The 27573-nt window shown below is 39.2% G+C and overlaps 1 protein-coding gene across 1 annotated transcript in view; it reads right to left on the reverse strand.

The window, feature by feature from the left end:
* Positions 1-27573, reverse strand: part of LOC150090790 (sushi, von Willebrand factor type A, EGF and pentraxin domain-containing protein 1-like) — a 132417-nt gene that overhangs the window by 30699 nt on the left and 74145 nt on the right. The window contains exon 15 of the mRNA XM_090372741.1: positions 1962-2123. Coding sequence (XP_090228867.1) covers positions 1962-2123 — 162 coding nt within the window. The remainder of the gene's footprint in view (positions 1-1961; positions 2124-27573) is intronic.

Genomic DNA, 27573 nt, shown 5'->3' on the forward strand with positions numbered 1-27573 from the left:
TCTGAAGGCAATCCACTACCAACGTTCCATCAGCATCCGAAAAAAAAAACAATGCCATCACCTTGACAGCAGAAGGAATCGACTTGGCTTTCTCTGGAGGAGGAGAAGAGCTGTGTTGCCATTGTTTGGACTGCTCCTTTGTCACTGGCTGAAAGTGATGGACCCACATTTCATCCATGGTTACAAAACTTGCAAGCAAATTTGCTGAATCTGATTGAAAACGATGCAAATGTTCAATGACTTGACAACTCTTATGTGTTTCTGATCTGTTATCAACAACTTTGGGACCCATTGTGCTGAAACCATTTTCATAACGAGAACCTCTGTCATTTCGTAGTACACACGTTCCGATGAGCTGCCCAAAATGCTGGCAGTGTACTGAACCGTCACTTTTCGATTACTCATTACCAGATCAATACACACTGTCAACTTCTGTAGTGATGGACATTGCTGGTCTTTTACAGTTCTTCCTCTCTCGTTTAATTTCTGCTGTCCACTTCTTGGTCATGGGGTAGGAAGGGGCATCCTTCCTCAGTATTGTAACCATATCCTGATGAGTTGCCTTTGGCATTAGTCCCGTTTTTTCAAATATTGAATGACTGCAGGAAACTAATTTTATCCATCTTTCCTCATTTATAGAACTTTTTTAACTTAAAGACCTATAAAAAGACTTTATTGAAACTGCTTGAAACTTGGTGGGTTAGTATTTGAAGTGTTATACATTAAGTACAGCAATTTTTAACACTGTGCCGCCACTACCCTTTCATATTCAGGTCACAAACTTTTCAAATGCCTCTTCGTACCTACTGATAAAAAAAAAAATAAAAATAAATAAATAAAATCACATTAAGACGTTCTATTATGTATCATTTAAAAATTGTTAGCTACACATATCGAATATATTAAACAAAAATCCTTAAAAGTTCAAAAGGTAAAAAACACAGCATATATTTAAATACTGTGTTTAAATTAAATGGATTTGCATATTTGCATATTTCCTAAAGGCACATTCAATTAACTAAATAAAACTTTAAATGATGTCAAAGTTTCGGCTCCCTTTCGGATTCCGTTTTCAAGGCAAGTTGCTATACTGCAGAGGCGACTAGGCTCTTCCAAGACAGATTGTAAACTCAGAAGGGTCTCCAGTCATCTCTGCAGTAGCAACTTGTCTTGAAAACGGAATTATGGAGCGAATCCGAAACGTTAATATCAATTGCAATTTTATTTAATTATGAAGTGCCTTTGTATAGGACATCCATATTTTTACCTTCGGATAACAATCACTGAACTATTCAGTTTGCAAATATACGTTGTCTGTGTTTTTTCTGCTTTTCAACTTATTAATTTCCAGGTAATATCCCCTTACAGAACTATATATAAAAAACCTTAAAGTTTTTTAAAATATGATATATTTTGCTAAACTTCACGTCTCTGCGGAAAGGGTTTCAGTGATCTGATTCGGCTAATTTTACAGTTCTTATTTTTATATCAGAATGAAAGTAATTTAGAGAGAACCACAAAGAAAGTTTCAAAGCTCAGATATAAGAACTACCCTTGTGGTTCCTCAACCACAGCTTTACATTAGGAATTCGTTTACGCCCCATCCCTGAATTGGAAGTTAAAAATTTGAACTGTTCCAGGTAACGCCTCCTTTATGTGAAAATATAAAGGAGACTCAATGCTGACGGGATACTTCCGCTTTCTCGGATTAAGAACCTGAGGGGGCATAGATCTATGATCCCTTGTCCTATGATGACAATGAACTTCCTCGGCAGAGGAAGTTCATTATCATCACAGGTTTTTTAAGGGACATCATAGGACATCCCTTGTCCTATGATGTCCCTTAAAGTCTCCTAAGAGACACCCCTCAGGAGACTTTAAGTAGTCCTTTCCGTTATTTTAAGCAAGTAAACATCACACGCACACACACACACAGAATAATATCTTTGAAAAAATGTTACCTTTACAGTCAGTTTCATTTTTGCTGTGGACATCTTCTGTCCACGTGCCCACTGGACAGGCGATACAACTGATCTGTCCTTCCATATCTTGGTAGTATCCCATGGCACACTCCTGGCATACATCTTCCTTCTGGTTGTGGAACGTTCCAAGAGGACACGAAACTGCAGGTGCGAATAAGCAAAACATTAATATTAAAGTCAAATTCAATGTAACGACAATACATTACTTAAATAAACACTGATTTATCTAATATTAAATGAGCGATATCAGTTAACTAATTTTTTTTTTATTTTAAAAACATAAATCATGATATCAGTTACTTTGCATTCACTCAGAAATATTTGAAGTTCTGCAGGCTTATCTAAGCCTGTTACAAAATTTTCATTTTATTTCTTTGAATATATTCAGTGATCACTGAATTATGACCACCTGCTTAATATCATGTTGGGCCAATGTTCGCACGGATAACAGCAGCTATTAGCCTAGCAATGACTCCACTATCTGTCTGAAGACGTCCGTAGCGATCTTTAGCCATGCTGTTTGCAAGGCTTTCTCCACACTGTCGGAATAGATGATGGTTGCATGTCCAATACGCCTTACTTCCGTTCCAAAACACCTCACAGGTGTTCGATTGGACCCATACCAGGAGAATTTGGAGGCTGGTCAAGATGAGTAATACTGTATCTTCAATGTGTACCTTGAACCACTTGTGCACAGAGCGGGCCCCACAGAACACAGCGCATTATCATCTTGGAAGACCCCGTTTCTGTCCGGAAAAAAACGCAAGTCTTCAGTGTATCTAGTTCTTGAAAATTTATGCAAGAATCTATTACCAGGAAGCAAAATGGATGCGCTCAGGAATAGTTACAGAATTGGCCGTTAGATGGCATTAATGAATTAAATTATAAAAATATCATATACAGGTAACCCTCATATAACACGGTAGTTAGGTTCCTATAAAATGTCGTGTTGTGCGAAACCGTTTTATACGGAACTAAGAAAAATTATAAAAAGGGGTTACGTTCCACTAACAAAAATACACTATTTCGTTAATAAAATGTTAACAAAAATACACCATTTTAGATTCCATGTATCTTCTGTTCTCTTTAAAAAATCAGTAATCTGGGTTGTTTGCTTTTGCTTGATAAATCTTTGAATTTCGTCGTATGGAACTAAGCATTTTTGAAGCTCCCTTTTGAACTCTGGGCTCCTTTCATTCAAGAATCTGCATTCAAGAAATAAGATTCTAATTGCTCGGCTAACATATGTGTTTTAGTGAAAAATTTGGAAGTTTAGAATTTATCTGCGCTATCATCATCATCTGAATTGATTTGGTTTTAACTCCGATGCCATTTCCACCAAATCCGCTTCGCCAGCCTCTTTTTCTACCAGTAATTTTTGAACGTCTCCAGTATAAATATCTTTTTTTATTTTTTTAGGAGCATCAGCGACTAAGGCCATATTGCTCTGCATATATTGTCTATAAATTGCGTGTGTCCTGAGGTCGATTTTCTGTTTTCATATATTTTAACCCGAGTTTCCGGGAGAAAAAAAAAAAAAAACATGCTACCCTCGCCTGAGCCCAGCCATGTTGTGAAAAAGACCCATAAAAATTTCTCATCCCCCGCCGTCATCGACAGAATTCGAACACAGGTCTTTTCCACGCGGTGTGGGGAGAAAGGCTATTCTATCAACTGCGCTACCCACGAGTGGTTCAGTAGTCATATCATCAAAACCTTCTCCTCCTACCAACTTAGCAAGTTCTACTATCGCACCGATTCCGTTTTCTGCCGGTTCGACCATATTTCCTGAATGAACTGACTCTCATACATTTTTCCACAGGCATTTAACGTTGACAGTTTTACTTCTTTTAGCGATAAAGCTATGATTCTGATATAGTCCACAATTGAGAAATGTTTCCATGCCTCCATTATTACTTCAATAGATTCCGAATCAATTTTTTCCAAAAATCCATTGTAACGATTTTCTGATGTAATGAGTTTTAAAGAGTTGTATTAGGTGGTAGGAACATTACTTCAACGTTCGGATGACTTAAATCTTTTGGATGTCCTGGCGTGCTATCCAATAGTAATAAAACTGGAATCTAGATTTTTCCAAGAGTTCAATAGCACAGAACATAACACGGGGATTTCCCAACAAAACAATATACAGGGATTTCTCAATATTTTTTTTTTTTTTTTTTTTGAATAGAGAGTCGACAGCGGGGATTCAAAAAGAGTGGAAATGTTGAAAAATTACATCCAACATAATAGCACGGTTTCCCCCGCACAAAAGCTCAAAAATACCCTGTTATGCGAGATTTACCGAAATTCTCTAACCGTGTTAGAGCGAAACCGTTATATAAGTACCGTGTTGTGCGAAGATTGCCGCAATTTACCAATTGTGTTAAAAAAAAAAAAAAAAAAAAGTACCGTGTTATACGGGAGTTGCCAGTATAGTACACAGTGGCAGTTCTGGAGTAAATATGCATTACCACAGAAATGAAAAAAACTTGTCGTGGAAGCTCAAAACAAAACAACAAAAAAAGAACCCTGAAAATGGATAACAGATTGTGTTATCAACACTGCATAATGTATTATGCATTATCAAACCCACTTAGCCAGAAAAGGGCCTCGCAACTGAAATCATGTCAGCTTATTATAAAAATGTCCATAAATTCATTCATCCTGGATATTTGCGGAATAGTAGTAGTAGTAGTAGTAGTGGCATGTGATGCAAGAAAGCAAGTGTATGATTATGCAGCATCAGCCAAAAAAAAAAAAAAAAAAAAAAAAATCACACCATTCCCTCCAAATGCCTGTCCAGTTCCTCCTTAAATTCATTCAACCTATCAACTTCCACAACGACAGATGGAAGTTTGTTCCAGCAATTAACCACCCGCTGGCTAAAGGAAAATTCCGCACATCTATTCTACATCTGTCTTTTCTTAATTTGAATTTATGCCCCCTTAGGTTCGTAATCTTAACAAGTGGAAGGATCCCATCAGAATTCAGCGTGCTCAACCCATTCAAGGCTTTATATACCTCAATCAGATCACCGCGCAGGTGCCTAGTCTCCAGCCACTGCAATTTGCAGAACTTAAGCCTCTCTTGGTAAGAGGATCCCTTCATTCCCCTCACCAATCTTGTTGCCCTTCTCTGTACACGCTCAAGTAAATCTACATCCTTCCTAAAATGAGGCCTCCAGACCTGTACGCAGTACTGAAGGCGTGGCCTGACCATTGCCTTATACAGAGGGACAATCACCTCCCTCTCCCTGCTAGCAAAATTCCTATATATCATTGACAAAACCCCATGACCTGCCCTGGCAGCCTGTCTGCATTGCTCAGAAAACTTCATATCTGACTGCACAATTACTCCCAGGTCTTTTTCATTTTCTACCACCTTAAGTGTAGTACCACACAGTTGGTACGTTTCTCTGGGGTTACTTCTACCCATATGCAGTACTTTGCATTTGTCAAGGTTAAACTTCAGTTGCCACTTCTTAGCCCATCTACCCAAATTATCTAGATCCTGTTGCAGTAGCACACTGCCATTACTGTCATTAACAACCCTGCCAACCTTTGTATCATCTGCAAACTTCGACAATAAGCCTGATATACCTTCATCAATATCATTGAGAAATATACAAAACAACAGTGGACCTAACACCGAACCCTGTGGGACACCACTAATAACATTAGTTCACGAAGAGCAGCACCCATTGATTACCACCCTCTGTCTTCTCCCACTTAACCATCCTTTTATCCATTGTAGCAACTTACCCTTAATACCATTCTGCTCCAATTTGTACAATAGTCTTCCATGCGCAACAGTGTCAAAAGCTTTCCTGAAATCCAAATATATGATATCAAAATTATTTTTTGCATCCAGTTCCTTTGTAACCACATCATAATATCCTATCAAATTTGTCAGACAAGACTTTCCCTTAACAAACCCATGCTGTGTCTGAATTATTGCTGCAGTCTTGTCTAGATGATCCTGCAGTGCATCTTTATCCAGTGACTATTATTTTACCTGGAACAGAAGTTAAACTAACTGGTCTGTAATTACTCGTGTCACCTTTCGATCCCCCTTTGTGAATTGGGGATACATTTGCACATCTCCAGTGCGTGGGAACCTCCCCTGAGTCCAAGGATGCTCTCATAATTATGGCTAAGGGTTTGCTTAGTTGCTTTGCCGCCTCCTTTATCACCAGAACAAAGTGAGCCCAGTACTGTACAAAATCCTGCAACGTTATACTGTATAAAATCCTGCAACTATATAGATTTAACAAACAATACTGTAACATGAAATGAAATTAGTATAGTTAGTAAACCTTAAACCGTCGAAATCATCAGTTCCTTAGAGGGAACACACGCTTTCAAATGAGTGATTATTTACAGACATTAATCTAAATTCATATTTTTAAACCTAGCCACTCGCTGCGGCCTACTGCAAAGCAATGTAAAAGTTCCCACAGTAGGATTATGTTTATATTGGGATGCCAGGTGACCTCTTCGGTAAAAAATATTAGATTAGCATTAGTAGAGGCATATGATTAAAAAAAGCCAGCTTATACAGCATCAGCCAAAGAAAAAAAAAAAAAAACGCTTCCCATTTCACTCCTCCATTCACTCCAAATGCTTGTCTAATTCTGACTTGAACACCACTACGATACGTGGAAGTTTATTCCAACTATCAACCACCCGCTAGCTAAAGGCAAATTTTCGCACATCTATTCTACAACTGTCGTTCCTCAATTTGAATTAATGTCCCCTCAGGTGGCTAATCTGAGCAAGAGGAAAAATCCCATTAGCATTGAGTTTGCTCAAACCATTCAAGGCTTTATACACCTAAATCAGATTACTTCGCAGGTGCCTAGTCTCCAGATGCTGCAATTTGCAGAACTTAAGCCTTTCTTGGTAACAGCAACCCTTTGTTCCACTCAACAATCTTGTTGCCCTTCTCTGTACTCGTTCCAGCAGCTCTACATCTTTTCTAAATTGAGGCCTCCAGACCTGCATGCAGTACTCAAGGTGTAGCCTGACCACTGCTTTATACAAGGGGACAATCACCTCCTTATCCCTGCTAGCAAAATTCCAGTATATTGTTGACAAGACACCATGAGCTACTCTTGCAGCCTGTCAGACAGGAAGGGGGAGATTATTGTAAATACATATATAAAATATAATGGAACTAAATTTATATTCAAAATAATAACATACAATTTATAATTTAAATTTGATTGGGCAGCTTTATCATTTTTTTAACAGAGAAAACATCTTTTCCCCATCCGAATAATTGAGAGTTATATTTAAAAACAACATTACATTGTACAGTTTCAATGCAGAAACTATATGTTCATCTCTACACAGAAATTAATATTTCATTGAAACAGTTAAAAATTTATTATTCTGGCTATATAAGATTAATTCAGTTTTAAAAAAAATACAGTTCTATCTAAACGGCGTTAATCGTTGGTCAATTTTTTACCGCACAGTCTGAAATATTGCACTGTCCGGGTCAAAGCCTCACCATCCTATGTATACATAGGATGCTGAGGCTTTGAGGATCCTAGCAATCCTATGTATACATACAACGTTACAAACAGGCAACAAGAAACTGCTCAACCACACAATTAAGGCTTGTGTGGTTGGGCAGTTTAAAAGCGATGTCACGATGTCAGGTGGTCACCTTTGTATGTTTTGGTTTTGATTTCCATGAGTATTGCAAAGTAGTAGTTAGTGGCTGTCACAGACATTATCTCAGGTATGACAGCTGGGGTTTCTACCTGGGAGTTTAAAACGCTGATGGAACTGATATTCAGGCGACGCTTGGGTCAAGTGGAATGAATTTCGGGGAAGACCAATCGTTCTGCGACAACCAAATCCTCTGTTTGCACCGTCACGATGGTGGAACTATAGTAACCCTGGGTATAACCCCCATGTGCAAGTCCCAAAATATGGCACTAGTATACCGATGGTCACTTCCAATATACGGCACCTAGTATACTAGAGGTGACTACCCAGGTGCGAACCAACGTAAACAGTAGTCGCGCTGTGGCGTCCACACCGCACGGAAGAATTCCGCCCCTCTCAGGCAATACTAGGCGATAAATGACTCTCATCAACAAGTGCAATACCATCACTTTGCTTATTGGAGTCTGCGCGGGTAGCACAGTGGTATCGTTACCGTCCTACCCACACCGGGTGGAAAAGGCCCGGGTTAATCCCATCGATGACGCGAGGAACTTAAATGGGCTTTTTTTCACTCCATGGCTGAGTTAGTCGGTCTCAGGCGTAGACAGCAAGGTTTCCCCCCCCCTCAGAAACTGAGGTTTTTCGTCCAGTAAACAGACAAATGGATCATAGAACACACGCAATTAACAGACATAAGACACAGCAAGGCAGATGAATTTAATTATTCGGATGGCCTAAATATAATAGTTTGCTTATTGGAGGCTTGAAGTGGTGGAACCCATGTTCAGTCTCCAGGGCAAAGCACAGGCAACCCTTTCCCCTCATATCTTGCATCATACAGTATGATTGATGTCTTATTGATGTGATATGATGTGCATGTGGTATGATGTACCCTTTCCCCTCATATCTTGCATCATACAGTATGATTGATGTCTTATTGATGTGATATGATGTGCATCATGGCGGAATCCAAACTTCCTTATATTTCGAGGATACAGCTCTAAAACGATGTTTGCAAGCCGGCCGCTAGATAGTCCACAGAACCAAACCTATTGGGTTCAGCAGCTAAACGACCAGAAGAACAACGGTACACGACACTAGACGATCCAACATCCACACACTTTTAAATCTCTGGCATTTACAGCGTACTATAACATACTACAACGTAAACTACGCAGAGATGGGGGAAACACCTGGTGCCGCTTGACCCTAAACACACTTACACTTACCTATTAGTAACTCCTTAGAAGGCTTCCGGGTCAGTTAGTGTATAACCTGGCTGCCTCTATTCTGCTAGATAGGACTGGATGGAGTCCGAGTACTGTGCATGCGGGGGCATTGTGGAGGGCACGTTATGTCAAGGAGCTGGGTATATTCTTGCCGCGTACGTCCTCCCCACCTTTTCTTGCTATTCAATATATCATCATGAATAGTCTAACTAATACAACAAATTTAACAGCGAAAAGATCTAAACCTCCCAAACTAGTCCTTGTTCATTTCACAAATATACATGGCCTGAGTTCCAATCTCAATGAGGTCCATTTCCAATTACAGTCTGCCAAGGACCATGTATTGTTTCTGACAGAATCCTAATTATCGGTTGATTCAACCACTGCTCACCTCAATTGTCCTAATTATTCGCTACGATTCCGTTCGCTTCAAATGTGCTACTTCTGCATATATACCTTCTAATGTTCCCTGTCAGATACTTAGTAATTTGGAACATCTCTACCCCCTTTTGTCAACTTTATCTGTTGCCTCTGTTGTTCTCCCAATATCACTAATCACTTGGAACTTTCTAACTTTCTCGTGTTCTCCAGTCCAACTTTCCTTATAATGAGGTAATTTTCTCGGTGATTTTGATGTTCACAACTTCAGCTAGCTTCTGTTTACCGGATCCATTTAGTCAATATGCTGAGGCTTTTGTAATTATTATTGTAGTAGGATTTTAGGAGCATCAGCGACTAAGGCCATATTGCTCCCTGTATATTATCGTAAATTGCGTGTTTCCGAGGTCGATTTTCTGTTTGTGGACGAAAAACCACAGTTTCCCGGAGAAAAAACCATGCTACCCTCGCCTGAGACCGTTGTGAAAAAGGCCCATAAAAATTCCTCCCGTCATGGACGGGACTGGAAATCAGATCTTTTCTATCCGGTGTGAGGAGGACGGCGATCCTACTAACTGTGCTATACACGAGAGCTTTTGCAATTAATAATGACTGTTCATTTACCTGCCAGAATACCAGACATCCTAACACTCCTGATCTTTTTCTCACAAACAATCCTTCAAAACACACGGTCGAAGTGAGTGGTCTTCTAAGCAGATCAGATCACAACTTTGTGGTTTCTTCTCTAATGGGGCCTTTCTCTAGTGGCTATTCTCAACCTCGTGTTGTCTAGCATTAAAAGAATGGAAAATGGGATGATGTGCGAGATTTTCATACCCTTTCCTTGGTTGAATTACTGCTTTAAATCTTCTGATGTCAGTGTTTGTTCAGATTGTGTCAGTAAAACTGTTCTTATGGGGATGAAATTCTTTATTCCACACTTCACTTCAAATCTCGTTCTTTATATAAACTTTGGTTTTCCAATAAAAGTGTTAAGGCTGTTCAAGATAAGAACGTTGCATATTGCAATCGGCTTGCATCCAAATCTGTAGGTTAATTTTTTGCCTACACCAAATCTCGCAACAATTATAAAGCAGTCATTAATCAGTCAAACTAGATTTTGAACAGGCTAAGAGCAGAAAACTTATCTTTTATTTTTGCCCAAATGGTAGTTAGGTAAACTACTGGCCACAACTTTTACCCATCTCTATTCTCGCCTCTGTCAAAATCGGATAGGTCTATTGCTACCCCAGTGAAAGATAAAGCTGACCTTCTGGCATTCCACTTTTCATCTAACTCGTGTATTGATCTTGATAAAACACCTTCTACCATTTCCAGTATACTCTATTCAATGTCTTCTGTGGTCGTCCGTCAAAACGATGTCAGAAGAATTTTGAACAGTCTTGATGCCAAGAAAGTGCCAGGTCCTGAGGGTATTTTTCCACTTGTTCTCAAAACCTGTGCTCCTGAGCTTACTCTATTTACACTTTCTTATTCAACCTGTATTTTCCTTTTTTTCTTGGAAATTTTCTCATATCCAGCCAGTTCCTAAAGAATGACAAATCACTCACATCCAATTATCGCCCCTTTGCACTTCTATTCTTTCGAAAGCAATGGAGAATCCATCAACCACCAACTGCTAAACTATGTAGAAATCTTCCATCTGATCAATGATCGCTAGTATGGATTCCGTCAGTGTCGGGCCACTGGTGATATACTGGTTTATGTTACCCATCTATGGGCAAATTAATGGAAACTTTTAGTGACACTCAAGCAGTTACTCTTGACATTTCAAAGGCTTTTGATTGTGTTTAGCATAAAGGTTTTCTAAAGACGCTTCCAACTATTTTTTGTAACTGGCTATCCAGTTTTCTCTCTGACCACTCACTGTGTGTGATGGTAGACGGCTCTGTCTTCTAACTTCTTCACTATGCCGGTGTTCCCCAAAGTTCCGTTCTTTTTCCACGCATGTTAATCACCTGCCATTGACAGAAAATCCTATCCGTAGTTTTGCTGATGATAGTACACAGCACATAGCATTTCACCTTCCAGTTTGGAAACCTTGCCGTGCACAAACAGCTTCAACTTCTCGGATAACCAATACCATTTCCTTAACTGTGATCTCCAGGTAATTCTCCAGTAGGGCAAAGATAACTTAGTTAATTTCAATCTTTTTAAAACTCAGTACTGTCTTATATCTCGCAAAAAATGATTCTTCTGCTCCTGTGCTTTCCTTTGATGACACTCAGATTTTGAAAAACCCCTACTTCCTCTGCTTGAAAGCAGCTAACTACAGCCTCGATTGAAAAGACATATAAGAATTCCTCCCGTCTATAACGAGACGCGAATCTAGACCTCTTTAAAATAGTGATAAGTGGCGAAACCACTAAGCTGAAGGGAGGACCGAAACATAAACATCAATGTATTGCATACGGCGAAGTGCCTTAAATAAATAAAAAAAAAAATAGAAGTTCATGTTAAGACTTCACAATTTCGTTGTAACTGTTTTATAGCAATAGATAAACTTATGAAACTTGCAATGTGCTTGTTAGTGTCGTTTGTTTGGGTTAGATGTGTATTCACACCAAAACGAAAACATGATGGCTATGAGGCGTAAGATTATTCTGTCTGTGATTGCGCGTATTCTTCGATAGGTTTGCTGTTTTGTTGGATGAAAAATCATGCAACCCTAGCCTAAGACTGACCAATTCTGCCACGGTACGAGAAATGTCTATAAAAATTCCTGCTATCATTGCTTGAGGTATCGAACTCGGGCCTTTTTTTATCAGGTGTAGGAGGCCAGTAATTGTGATCACTGTGCAACTCCAGGGGCCCAGTGTATGCCACGTTACTACAGGACAACAGCTAGCCCTAATCATTAATATTAGCATTAGCATTAGCATTAGTAGAAGCATATGATGCAAGAAAGCAAGCTTATTCAGCATCAGCCAAAAAAAAAAAAAAAAAAAACACACACCACTCCCATTTCACCCCTCCGTTCGTTCGAAATACCTGTCCAGTTGAGCTTTAAATTTGTTTAGGCTATCAACTTCAACAACAAGTGATGGAAGTCGGTTCCACCAACCAACCACCCGCTGGCCAAAGGCAAATTTCCTCACATCTATCCGACATCCGTCCTTCCTCAATTTGAATTTATGCCCTCTGAGGTGATTATTCTGAGCAAGATGAAGAATCCCATTGGCATTGAGCATGCTCAAACCATTCAAAGCCTTATACACCTCTATCAGATCACCTCGCCGGTGCCTAGTCTCCAGACTCTGTAATTTGCAAAACTTAAGCCTTTCTTCGTAAGAGCAACCCTTTGTTCCATTCACTAATCTTGTTGCCCTTCTCTGTACCCGTTCCAGCAGCTCTACATCCTTCTTGAAATGAGGCCTCCAGACCTGTATACAGTACTCAAGATGTGGCCTAACCATTGCCTTATACAAGGGAATAATCACCTCCTTATCCCTGCTAGAAAAATTCCTGTATATCATTGACAAGACACCATGAGCTACTCTTGCAGCTCGTCTGCACTGCTCAGAGAACTTCATATCTGCCTGCACAATTACCCCCAGGTCCTTTTCATTCTCCACCACTGTCAGTGTAGTACCGCAGAGTTGATACGTTGCTCTGGGGTTACTGTTTCCCATATGTAGTACTTTACATTTGTCAACGTTAAACTTCATTTGCCACCTCTCAGCCCATCTGTTCAATCTTTCCAGATCCTGTTGCAGCAGCATAGCGTCAGTAGTGTCCTTAACAACCCTGCCAACCTTTGTATCATCTGCAAACTCGGACATTAAACTTGATATCCCATCATCAATATCATTCATAAACACCGAAAACAACAACGGACCCAACACTGAACCCCGAGGAACTCCACTAATAACATTAGTCCACGTTGAGCAGTGTCCATTGATTACCACTCTCTGTCTTCTGCCACTCAACCATCCCCTTATCCATAGCAGCAATTTGCCTCCAATGCCACACTGCCCCAATTTGTGCAGCAGTCTTCCATGTGCAACAGTATCAAAAGCCTTTCTAAGATCCAAATATATAATATCAAAGTTATTCCCTGCATCCAGTTCCTTTGTGACTACATCATAGTATCCAATCAAATTGGGCAGGCAAGACCTGCCCTTAACAAAACCATGCTGCGTTTGAGCTATAACTGAATTCTTGTCTAGATGATCCTGCAGTGCTTCTTTAACCAGTGCCTCCATTAATTTACCTGGAACAGAAGTTAAACTAACAGGTCTATAATTACTTGTGTCAGCCTTTGATCCTCCTTTGTGAATTGGGGTTACATTTGCACATCTCCAGTCTATGGGTACCTCCCCTGAGTCCAAAGAAGCTCTCATAATTATGGTTAGGAGTTTGCTTACTTCCTTTGCTGCCTCCTTTAATATAACTGGATAGATCCCATCCACCCCAGGTGCCTTTTTTATGTTTATCCTCAGCAATCTCTCCTCCACTTTCCTCTCAGTTATTACAAAATCATCCAGCTCACTGCCAATGTTTACTTTACCTACATCATTCTCCTTCCTGAATAACTCCTCATGCGTGAATGTAGATGCAAAATACTCGTTTAGATTATTAGCCACCTGAGCAGGATCCTCAACTGTTGAACCATCAATATCCAGTGGACCAATCTGATTCATCCCTTTCCTTCTTGAGTTTAAATATGTAAAGAACTGTTTTCTGTTTTTCTTTGCATCCTTTGCCAAGGATTTTTCGTAGTCTGCCTTTGCCTGCCTAATCTCCTTTGTGACTTGGTTACAGACCAACTTATATCTATCATAGGCTTCCATGTCACCCATTAACTTGTATGTATCCCATGCATTTTTCTTCTCTGCCATATGCCTCATTAGTTCATCTGACAACCATTTAGGCCTAAACCTTGAACAATATTTCTTAGTTGGTATGTAAAGCCTGGTAGCCTCCAAGATTAGTTCCTTGAATGCTTCCCATTTTGAGTTTGCTGTTGGTAACATCATCAGTTGGTCCCACTGTATAGAATTTAAATACTGTCTCAGACCATCATAGTCGCCTTTACGAAAACAAAAACCCTTCCCTTTACCTCTGATGGTAGTTACCTCCTTGAGTAAATCCCACTTCAACACACTGTGATCACTGCCACCTAGTGGTTCATTTATCTGCAGATTCTTAATGCATGAAGAATCACTACTGATAATCAGATCAAGAGTATTGCTCCCTCTTGTTGCCTCACGAACATGCTGGTGTAGAAAACAATCATCCAATAAAACCACAAAAGCCTTGCTAGTGTGCGAGTGACCAACCCACAAATTCCAGTCAATATCTGGGAAATTAAAATCCCCCATTATAAGACTCTCTGATTTACTGGCCCACTCTATTTCCCTGTACAATATCTTATTACACTCATCAGAGTCATTAGGCCTATAGCACACTCCTACTCTCAATTTTGATTTCCCTATGCTTATGTCACACCAAACTGACTCGACACTGCCCTGTCCATCGATGTCGACTGGCTTCACTTCCTTGGACTTTATGTGTTTCTTAATTAATAGCATAACCCCTCCTCCCCTCCTGTCCTGTCTATCCTTTCTATACACATTGTATTCCCCAAATTCCAGTTCCGCATTACTTATATCTGTGTGACACCACTCCCAACAATATCTGCCTTTGATGTTTTGAGCAATACCTCAAATTCATCAAATTTATTTACCAAACCCCTAGCATTGGTGTACACGCAGGTATACATGCACCTGTTTCTATTCTTAGCTACCCTAACACAACCCATGTGTTTACTTGTACCGCAATGACTCCCAGCAGTCTCTGAAATATCCTGCATCTTGTTTTTCAGGCTTCTGCTCATTTCAATAGAAGCAGTGCAAGAATCACTTCCACCTCTGCCAGTGGCTACTGTTAATCTATTAGTCCTTGTATCCCCCCCAACTAGCAGTTTTCCGACCCACCTAACACTGCCTCGACAGCATCAGCAAAAATTCTTGCACCCTTTCTATTTAAGTGTATCCCATCTCTGTAGAAGCAATCTCTCCTGTTAACAAGTACAGTCCAGGCTGAAAAAAATTCTACCCCTTGAGCCTTGCACAATCCCTCCAGGGCCGAATTAGGATATTCTGGACAACATTTAAAATTTCAATTGGGCATCACCGGACAAGTGAAAAACCCGGATGTCTCGGGAAAATCTGAACACAGTAGCCCTATTCTTAGACGAAATTTAACAAATTGGGTATCAATTTAACAAACAATATGCAAATCAGCTTGCGAGAGCATATTAAGCCCGAACATATTCATTATACCATGCCTAATAGATCTTCTATGTATCTTCTTCTGTCTTCTGTGTATAAATCTTCCATGGCATAATACATTATGCCATGGAAGATTTATACATAATCTCATTAGGCATGGCATAATACATTATGCCATGCCTAATGAGATTACAGTCTGAGAGAGTGGAGTGGAGGTAGGGATCTCACAAAGTGGTTCTCTCTCAGCCTTGCTTTTTTCATTAATATTCGTTCCACTTATGGATCAAGTTCCAGCGTTCCTATTGTATGCGGATGATATTGTACGCTACTTGCCATGCAAACGCCTTGTTAGTGATTCACAAGCAAGACAAAACTCCTCTGAAACTGTAAACAGCTACCTGAATGCATCTGTAAGTATGCTAAATTTTTTGGCTTGTCAGTTAATCCAGAGAAGCCAAGCTATCTCATCTTTATTCCAGGTCGGATGACGCCTGCTGATACTGCATCTTTTCTACGTCTGGAATTGGCAGGAAACGTTCTGACTCCGACAGATAGTGTCAAATTCCTAGGAATAATACTTGATGCGAAATTTACTCACAAACAGCAAATCCAAGCTCAGTATTACAAAGTCTTTCAATGAAAGCCTTCTGGGGAATGAAAATAAATCTGTGCAAAACTCACAAAAAACAAATTATCAGGAAATACCTCGCAACTTACTTCAGTAGTGTGCTCTCCTATGCCGTGGAAGTTTGGTCTGCCCGCCACCCAACAGTCTCAGGAAACTATGAGGTCTCAAATTCTGGGTGCTGAAGTGGGCCAACTTGTGGTCTCAGCAGATTTACACGACATCCAAATCTGAATTCTGCTCTAACCTTCAGTACACGCCCACAGTCTACAGAGCCCAAATGCTAAAAATAAAGGCATTCCTTAATCTGTGCTCATCTAAGCATGATCACATTAACATCTGGGGCAAGGTTGGTTGGCATTTGCCAGGAAGACACCTCCGCAGTACCCGCTCCTTGTGCTCAAGGCCCCAGAGGTTACAGAATTTCAAGAGACATTTCCCAAATGTGACTCTGGACGCTTTCAACTCGCTCAACATCGACAACGACTTGTGGTCTACTGACAAGACATACCGCGATGACATCTTGGCTCATCTTTTTGTTTGTAAAGGACAGTTGTGTAAATGCGGGTCCTAGTTAGCCGATGTCATTTTATGCTCACTCAACTTGTAGTCCTTTTTAGTTTTAATTACTATTATTATTTCTTTTATTATTTATTTGTTCATTTTTGTCTTTATTCGTTATTTTATGTAACTTCTCGATGTAGCTTAACTCTGTATTTCTGTATTTGTTCACTTGTGTAGACAATGTTTGGTACGATTCCTCTGGCTTTCTGTGTAAGAAATCACTAATGTATACGATTTATTTATTAATAAAGAAGCTTATTATTATTATTTACATAATCATATTAAACAATAAAAAAGGTAGGGCCGCTAACCTCCATTTTACTATCGTTCTCCTATTGGACGAACGACCCAAATTTCATAATCGACAGGGGCGCAAAGATAATGTAAAAATGATATAGTTTCGAATTTCAGTTTTATTAAGTTAAAATTTATTAAGTTAAAGTTTATAGTTGCACCCGATGTTTTAGTTCCTACAATGATATTAGCTATTGTATTATATTTTATTATTTAAAAATAAAGAGTTCTTCGAACAGCAATCGCCGGTTCCACGCAGTTATTTTTCACCTGGCTTGTTATTTTGCACTGAGTTCCGTAAACGTCAAGGTGGGAGGGGATGGGGTCCTGCCATGCGTTTAAACTGTGTTAAAGGGCAATCAACTAAACCAAGAGCGGCAGAGAGCCACAAACATAACTGTTCTAGATGTATTTTTTGCTGTTCAGGATCAGCAGCAGGCACAGCAGTTTTAACGAAAGCGTATAAATTTAAATTTAAGTTTTTAGGATGGGAGAGTCGGTATAATTATAAGACTTTTTGATCTATTTGGTCTATTTTTGTCTATTTCTGGCACTTGTTTCCCAAGAGGCCTAATATTTTAGCAAATACACAGAAATCCTGCTAACATACATTAATATCTATGGTAGAGAGTGTAGCTCTTTTATTTTAGATAAAACAAATGTACAGTCACAAGTTACAGATAAAGGGTACGATTCAGTCGGCAATATCTATCCCAGGTTATTTGAAGGTGACTTTGCTACACACCCACTGCCACTCATGACTGATAAAATGATTGAGAATGGCTTATAAAAAATGATCTTAGCGATGTTATGTTGTATTTCAAATAAATACTAATCTACAAGTATCGAATTATCTTCTTATTCATTGATATGACGGGAAATTAACGGTTCTACGAAAACAACAAGTGCAATCTGATGCACTCAAAAAGTGTGTTTAGTCACTGTACAGGGAAATTCAAAATTAGCTGTACAGCTCTGTACGCATATAACTTCATACGTTTCGAATTTAAACAAACCAAGCACTGATTGAAGGCGGTAATCTTGAAGTTTTGATTGGTGACAATATCTTAATACGTCTCAGTGAAAGTCTGTGTTCTGCCACGCTCAAGAATAACCAGGGTCATGTTGAGATAGATTCCTGAAAGAGGAGCATCCAAGACAGTTCTTCGACAGCAAAATGGTATTATTACTAGTTCTTTGCCCTTGCTTGTAGCAGCTTGATTTGATTGTTGTTCCTTCACAATGGAAAAGGCCTGGGTTCGAATCCATCAACATGAGGAAAATTTTATGGGCATTTCCCCCACACCTTACCAAGCTATTTTGTCTCGGGCAAGGAGACTGCACAGTCCTCCCCCATCCCTCAGAAACTAGAGTTTTACATCCAGCAAAACATGCAGACAGAACACACCTGTAGTGATGGCCGGCATTTTTCCCATTTCGGTGTTTAAATGTCCTGATACGTCCTAGTGGAAACTCAGATTTCGAAAAGTTCTCATAACTGTTTCATTAAGACATGCAATGTTGTTCAGTGATTTCACTTTTTTTTTCTTTTCTTTTTTTTACTTGCCGACAACGCCCTTATTGTCGATCACAACGCTCGTATTTTCAAACTTCTGAACCTATTTTCGATAACTTGCTAGGACCTTTCTGCTATTGAATTTCCTACGAAAATCGCACCGATTTTCGTAGGAAGTTCACCGCCCTACCACAAAAATGCCTGAGGTGCCGTGTGGTCAGGTCACGTTCTTTGAGTGAACCGTGGTTCTAGCCCGCATGACTGATAAATACGATAATATTCTTGGTTTACTGTAAACTCCTCTGACCTGGTCGTCGTTCCGGCCTATTTATTATTATTATAAATACACGTTGTCCTAATGTGTACGCCACTTGTCAAACAATAATCCAGAAATTTTGAACTGGAGGTGACACATTCTCCAAACTTTACCGTGCTAATTTACATCAAACCATTCCTTGTATATCAAATACACACGATTCATCCTGTATTATGTTATATATTACACGGACTAACACATTATAATCAAGTTCACTACCTGTAAATGTTTTTAAATGTTGAAATGGTGATAACAGACCAGCCTTCGGTTAGAGTACTGCGCCTGAACGCAGGTCTTTAAGAGATTTATACAGTCAATGTGGTAATTTCCCACTGCCTTCTGTGACTGTGTGTTTTAAGGCCGGTTTGCCTATTTACAGGATGATAAAAACTCGGAATAACTCGCGGGGAAAAAAACCCCACTTAGCTTGAGCCCGACCAACTCAAATTAGGCTACAAAGGCTGTCAGAAATGCTTTCGGTCTAAGAAAATCTCAAACCTAGAACAGTGCCAAGCAACAAAGCATAATGACATTAAGCGCCGTTAAAACAGTACGCAATAAAGCAATCCTTAAAAATTCCTGTAACTTTGGGGTTACATCAATTCGCTGAAAGACAATGTACGACAATTTGGTGAAAGACAATTGGCTACCAGTGCTGGATTTACATATGGGCTGAGCAGGGTGCAGTCCAGGGCCTCGGCCTCTTGCCAAAAAAATTTTTTTTTTTAAATTTACCATTACTTTTATTTCATTTGTAACGATAAAAATCAGGGGTGTACCTAGGCCAAAATAATGTGTAAGCACAAATCCAAAATTCAGGAACACATAGGAGTGCCGAACGCACTCGCCCTTGGATCCTTGATTTTACTATCTAGGCGCAGTTGCTTAGTAACATTATGAGTCTGACTCATAATGTTACTAAGTTACTAAGCACTTGTGTAACTGTTATACAGTCATGAGTCGATGACTGTATAACAGTTACACAAGTGCGTACTTACTGTCCAGTAAAGTTCGTGGAGGCTTTAAAGCTCTCAGAATCGAATGATAAAGTCAGCTATGAAGCAATACAAGTGTTCAGATCACTGCCTATCATTATAGCGTGAGTTTTGAGAACAAGTGAGGATTCTTTTATATCATTGTGAATCATGATAATATTTAATTTTGATTTTTTGTGAAAATAATAATGAGTAAGCGATATGAAAGTGGTGCTAGTACACGAAAGCGACAAAAAGAACAGAAGGAAATACTCAAGCGTTTAAAGCCAATCACGTCATATGGCTTTGTACAGCAGGCAGAAACAGCCCTACATAATCCCTCAGATTCAGAACATTCGTGTTTACAAGCAGAAAAAAATCAAGTAGACTACACTGAGCAGTCTGAGCAGACTGAAGAACAACCAGTTTATGTACAGAACACAGCCTCCCAAGAACTTCAAGAAGAACTGTTGTCCGTAACTACCACTACAAGTACAAAAACTTGTGGAGAAAGTGACAATGAAGTGACATGACCTACAGCCAAAGAATTAACATAAGGCGCTGAAGGAATATGCCACGAGATAGTTACACCAAAAGAAGCAGTTCAAGTTCATTACCGTCTTAAAGACTTGGAAAACAAAGCAAATGATCTCAGCGAAAACCTTAGCATTGCAGACACAAAAATACCAACTATTCATGCTACTAGTCATTTCAGAGACAATGACGTAGGTTTATGGACCACATTGAATAACGAGGAAATATCATTCTGGATTGAGAAAGGTCCATCGGAATGTCAGCACTGGGATGGACCTTTTACCAATTCGAAGCGAACATACAAAAACCAAGCCCGGTTCTGCTCAAAGAATTTATTCCATTCCACCAAAGTAAATGGAGAAACGTACCCTCGAGAATGGCTAGTGTATTCTCGCACAAAAGGAAAAGTCTACTGTTTTGTGTGCAAACTTTTCTCTAACCAAACTACCTCAACCACAGCTTCAGCTTCTACTGGATTCGATGATTGGCATCATGCTTATCTTGTTCAAACCCACGAAAACTCTAAAAATCATATGAACTCTATGCTAACATACTTAAGAAGAAAGCATGGTCATTGTTTGGTTCACCAAACAATGGTAACTTTCTTGGATTGCTTGAATTAATTGCCAAATTTGTTCCCTTCCAGTGTGCTCACATAAATCAGTATGGAGGTAAAGGCTCTGGTCGCCATCGTACTTATCCAAAACCGTATGTGAAGAGGTCATCCAGTTGATGGCTAACAAAGTTCGAGAATCAATACTGAGCGACAACAAACAGGCAGGTTATTTTAGTTTATCAGTCGATTCAACCCCTGATGTTTCCTATGTTGATCAATTTACTGTCATTGTTAGCCCAGTGGTCAGGAGCGAGAGTGCATAGCACGCGTTCCTTGAGTGGACCGGGGTTCAAGCCCGTGACTGACAAATATTTGTATTGACGATTTATTGTAAACTCTACTGACTTGGTTGTCGTGCCGGAGTATAGACAGAAAATTTATTTATTTATATGCCTCTCCTAGTGATGGATTACCAATTCATTTTTGGTGAACCTGCAAGCAACCAAGGATGTGTTCACATTCACAATTGCGTCGAGATGTTGATGCAAGGGTATCCAAAGGATGTTGACCTTAGTCTAGTCGATGAACTCTTGCACTTCCACCTGTACGTCAGTCAAAAAAGCTCACCCTGAAAAAGAAAATTTCAGCTACCAAGATATGTATCAAATAATATTCCAGGAGAAAATTCGGACAGATTTTCCAAATTTGGAAACAATTTTCAGATTGTTCCTGTGTTTACAGTTTACTAACTGTACTGGCGAAAGATCATTTTCTAGACTAAAAAGGATAAAGGATGACCTACGGTCAACAATATCCCAAGATCGGTTGTCTGATCTAAGCATTCTCTGCATAGAAAATGATAAACTGCGGCTTACTGATTTTAATGATAAAATTGATAAGTTTGCATCCAAAAAAGCTGTTTTCACTTTTTTGACTCTTTTGTAAATATACAAAAGCAGAAACTGTTCTGACTTTATATATAGTGTAATGTTATAACATTACACTATATATAATATGATTCCTCTATGAATGTTCTGTGTGAGCGTCTTCATTAATTCTATACTTTTGTAAACTTATTAAAGGTTATAATTTTATAAACAATCTTTTTATTAATGCTAAAATTCCAGCAATGTTCTACTTTCATTGAGTAGATAAAGAATAGAACGAGGTTTGTTTCTCATGATGAGATGCCCTTAATTTTGGGCCTCCCAAGGTCTCCTAGCCAAGGGCCTCCCGTTGCTTTGAACCGGCACTGCTGGCTACAACAACTCGGCGAGTACGAAGATTCGGTACATTGGCACAGAAATGCAAACTTTTAACGTGCCGTGCCGTAAATGATGAATTTAGTGATCATGATACCGTTATTTGATATTTGATATTTCAATTTTTAATTGCACTTTCAATTTTTTTTAGGAGATCTATTAAAAAAGGCTTCTATAATTCCCGCTCTCTCTTTCAAAACAGTCGGAACATGTGCCGCCACCAGCCAACATCCGTTTACTGTCCAATTTCAAACTTACAGAACCAACTTTTCATCTTCCTCGTTTATTCATTCAACTGCCGTTTTCTGGAACAACCTTCCTTCATACGTATTTCCTGAAAATTACAGTCTACAGAAGTTCAAGTCCAATGTCAACAAATATCTTCTTTCGTTTTCTCAACATCCAATCCAAGCACGGTACTAAGTACTATAGGTTCTAATACCTCTCGTATTTGGGGTTTTCATAAAAAAAAAATATGTGGGGTGGAATTGTTCCAGAGACCAAAAGTAGAGATCATTAATGGATGCCGGTTGGGTAATATGCATCTTCTGACCTCCGCTTTGCAACCCGCACCATAGTTTTTATTGAAAAAAGGTTAGTAGTAGGCTAGTACCGTGGATGGGTTAAGGATAGGCGGGTAAGCGTTCCTTGAGATTGTGTAGATGAGTGCAAATGAGTTTCTTCTAGCTTTGCAACCCTTAATCACTTCATACTTTTGGTAAAGCATAGGCTTCAACTGAATAGATATATAAAAAATATAATAAATAATGTTATCTGGTTTAAAGGTGTTACAATATGGACGGAGTCATACTGAAATAGGCACGTACTCATTTTCTAACCTGCCTATTAAAAGGATTGGCGTGAATCCTTTTATACAAAATAAATGGATAAAAAATATATAATTTTCTTTTTCCTAAATGTTTGCATTCCTACTTTCTAAGTCACCAAAATTTCTTTTTTTCCCTAAACTTTCATTGATTTTGTTAATTTCTGGTCTCTGTGCGATACACGAAATTGTCGTACTCACCGAATTGTCGTAGACACCAATCTTTCCCCAAATTGTCACTCACAGATATCCTCGTGGGTAACACAGTTGGTAGAATCGCCGTCCTACCCACACCGAGTGAAAAAGACCTGAATTCGAGTCCCGTTGATTGCGTGAGGAATGTTTATGGGTCTTTTTCACAACGTGGCTGAGTTAGTCGGTCTCAGGCGAGAGTGGCATGGTTTTTTCTCCCGGAAACTTGGGTTTTTCGTCCAGAAAAACATAAAATTGACCACAGAATTACCACATAAAATTGACCACAGAATTACCACATAAAATTGACCACAGAATTACCACATAAAATTGACCACATAAAATTGTCTGCATTTTACAGACAGTATAAAGGGAACAATATGGCCTTAGTCGCTGATGTTCCTAAAACCTTACTACAACAACAACATCATCACACACAGCGAATTTTGTCATTCTCCAAATTGTCTCGTACACCGAAATGTAGCACAACGAATTGTCTTGCAACGAACTAACGTGGATCCCGATATTATCAATAAGCTCCACGAGATAAACACAAAAATTGAGAATTTGAAATTACAGTAAGAGAAAAATTAAAGCAAGGGCCGATCAACGCAGTAAATACACTAGCACTAATGCGATAGCGTGGCTTGATTAGTTATTATTACGTTGTATTATGCCAGAAATGATGTTGGATAAATATTCTGTATTCAAAAGACACACCGCCTTTCAATATACTAATATTTCCACTGCGTAGCATTTATTTTCATGACTAACGTTTATATTGCGTAACGTACAAGTACCCTCTCAGCAGTTATTTTCCACTCTTATCTTGGAGTTAACTTAATCCTTGAAATTTGACATGACGTGCCGAAGTTCAGAGTTTGGGACAATTATTGCAACAGCCTCTCATGATGTGATATTGCACGTGCAGTAAAGAGAGGGCATTGGGTATCACTGACGCTATGCGCCAAAGATATGGATTTTCTGTGGGATGATTCGCGAAAAAGGTAAGATGTGCCAACACCAAGAAATCCACGACCGCTGGTGAACGTTGAGGGTTGTATTTCCAGCACGCTCGCTTTTCAATTCATCTTTAAGATGCTTTACAGATTATTAAAATATTATGCGTAATTGACTTATTTTAATAGGTAAAAGGTACTAGAATTTTTTTCATTATTCGTGATTAAATAAAGGTGTACAAAGTCTCAGCAATAGACTACCCCCATTTGTAGAGTCCGCGCTAAACCGAAATTTTCGTGATTTTGTATCCTTGCTTTATTCTATAAACGGTGAACAATAAAGTGTGTTTAGCACCTGAGAGCATTATCATGGAGATAATCTTATATGAAATGTCGGGAATGGTTCTTCCAAAAGACTATTATCCATTTGTACTGTGATCTGGATATTCATTCCAAATACAGTATTACTGTATATTCCACCCCCCAAGTTAAATTGTAATTTACCTTGCCGCCTTTAATCTGGAACTGCTGGTCTGAAGGTGGGCAGTCAGTCGTTACCACATCCCTCCTATCAAACTGGTGCTCTTCACAGTCTGAAAACGCTCATGGTGCTGTGGTTTTCGAGATTTTTTTGTAAAAGTCCCTTAATGTACCTATTTATAATTACATTCATTATGTTCGTTACTATTATTTTCGTAGGAACTGTGATGGGCTGATTAAAACTCAAAAATAGGAGACACTTTCAATGATTTCTTCTCGTATGAATATAATTTAGTATAGGAGTTTCTCATTCATTCTACTTTTAAATTACCGAGAATGCTATATTTTTATCACTTCAATGATATATTCTGTTCTGAAAAAAAAAAAAAGTGCAATTAAAGCAATGATTTTACCCTGCTCTATTAAAAAGCTATAGTTATTGTAGCAATTTATATATGAAAATTTGAAGAAGGAGTAACAGTTTGCCTTTAGGTGGAATGTCTCATGAACATAATCCAATCATTTAATGTTCGGCTTATATGCATGACATTTCAACGTATTAAAGATAAAGATGAAGATTGGGTTGGTAGTTGGATAAATGCTTAGCAACTAAGACCATGAAACGTTCGAATATCGAGTTTTCATTCGCAAAATCCTGTACATCCACCTAAGACCAAGCTGCCATAGCTCAGTGGTCAAGCGCGAGGGTATATAAGCACACGTGCTTGAGTGACCGGAGTTCAAGCCAGTGACTGCTAAACACGGTGCTGATTCTTGTATTCTCTCTGCCGTATGAACTTTTGTCTGCGCGGATAGCACAGTAGTAGCGTCACCATCCTCCCCACTATCCTTCGAATCCCGTCGATTACTCCAGGAACTTTAATCAGCTTTTTCCACTCCGTGGCTGAGTTAGTCGGTCTCAGGCGTAGATACCAAGACAAATCGACCAGAGAACACACGCAATTTACAGATATAAGACACAGCACAGCAGATGAATTTAATTATTCGGGTGGCCTAAAAATAATAGTTTGGTTTTTTTTTTGTTTTTTTTTTTTGCCTTGTGAACTCCTCTGACTGTGTGTCGTTCCTTAGTATAAACAGAAATTATATTATTTATTTAATCGTTCCACAACTTGAAAAGCCCCTTAGAAGTTGCCGTCGTTATCGACGGAATTAACACCGATCCGAAGACGAAAATCGATATTAGACTTACAAACGGGATGCCTGGAATCCAGGCGACACAGGAGTAATTTTTACAGGTTTCTTTTTTACACTGTGATCGAATTAGCAGGTCTTGCACGAGGGCTGCATGGTCATTGCATGGAAAACCCCTCTTTTTTCCCTATTTATTCAGCAAAACAGGCAACCATATAAGACACACATTTTACAGATACATACTGATGCCTCATGCCTGGGGTCATCGAGTGAGCTGATGACTTAACAATATCGGATGCATCAGTTAATGATAATGTTAACTGCTAATAAAAATGAAACATCATGCAGATATCTTATTTTGAATATGACGATTCCAATCTCTGTAAAATCCAGAACACAATCGACTTCAGTTACTGGAGATTTTTGAGTTCCGCCTCAAAGGAAGAATTAATTCATTTTAAAAAGTTAGTGTTGACATTAGAGCTCCTATCACTTAAATGTTCTAATAATGGAATACTACTGCAGTTTATAATATACATCTGCTTCAAAAGCAATATACTTAAATTTGCATCATTGAAAGAATTAATCTAAATGACAGTGCGGATGTGTTTAAATGTGAGTTGGTCACACCGAATGAGTGGTAGTTCCGACTACTACGTATCGGGTAATGCTGTAGTCATTTCGAACCGTATGTACTACGGTTATTCCGGTAATTTTTCTGTAGTTTCTTATTATAGGTACTGATCAAATTTAAATTTCAAATTATTTTATTAGAGTCACCTAGAATTTCATCTATATACTCATATATATTGTGCCTGTAAATTGCGTGTGTTCTCTGGTCGATCTGCCTCTTTTGCTCGACGAAAAAACCAGTTTCGGGGGGGAAAAACCTTGCTATCTACGCCTGAGACCGACTAACTCAGCCACGGAGTGAAAAAAGCCCATTAAAGTTAGCATTAGCATTAGCATTAGTAGAGGCATATGACGCAAGAAAGCAAGCTTATTCAGCATCAGCCAATAAAAAAAAAAAAAAAAAAAAAAAACAACCACTACTCCCATTTCACCCCTCAATTCGTTCGAAATACCTGTCCAGCTGAGCCTTAAATTTGTTTAGGCTATCAACTTCAACAACAAGCGATGGAAGTCTATTCCACAAACCAACTGCCCGCTGGCTAAAGGCGAATTTCCGCACATCTATCCGACATCCGTCCTTCCTCAATTTGAATTTATGCCCTCTCAGGTGATTATTCTGAGCAAGAGGAAGAATCCCATCGGCATTGAGCATGCTCAAGCCATTCAAAGCCTTGTACACCTCTATCAGATCACCTCGGCGATGCCTAGTCTCCAGGCTCTGTAATTTGCAAAACTTAAGCCTTTCTTCGTAAGAGCAAGCCTTTGTTCCATTCACTAATCTTGTTGCCCTTCTCTGTACTCGTTCCAGCAGCTCTACATCCTTCTTGAAATGAGGCCTCCAGACCTGTATACAGTACTCAAGGTGTGGCCTGACCAATACCTTATACAAGGGAATAATCACATCCCTGTCCCTGCTAGAAAAATTCCTGTATATCATTGACAAGACACCATGAGCTACTCTTGCAGCTCGTCTGCACTGCTCAGAGAACTTCATATCTACCTGCACAATTACCCCCAGGTCCTTTTCATTCTCTACCACTGTCAGCGTAGTACCACAGAGTTGATACGTTGATCTGGGGTTACTGTTTCCCATATGTAGTACTTTACATTTGTCAATGTTAAACTTCATTTGCCACCTCTCAGCCCATCTGCTCAACCTT

The sequence above is a fragment of the Mastigoproctus giganteus genome, chromosome 1 (assembly GCF_048544385.1).
Source record: "Mastigoproctus giganteus isolate SK-2022 chromosome 1, ASM4854438v1, whole genome shotgun sequence".
In the NCBI taxonomy this organism is placed as follows: domain Eukaryota; kingdom Metazoa; phylum Arthropoda; class Arachnida; order Uropygi; family Thelyphonidae; genus Mastigoproctus; species Mastigoproctus giganteus.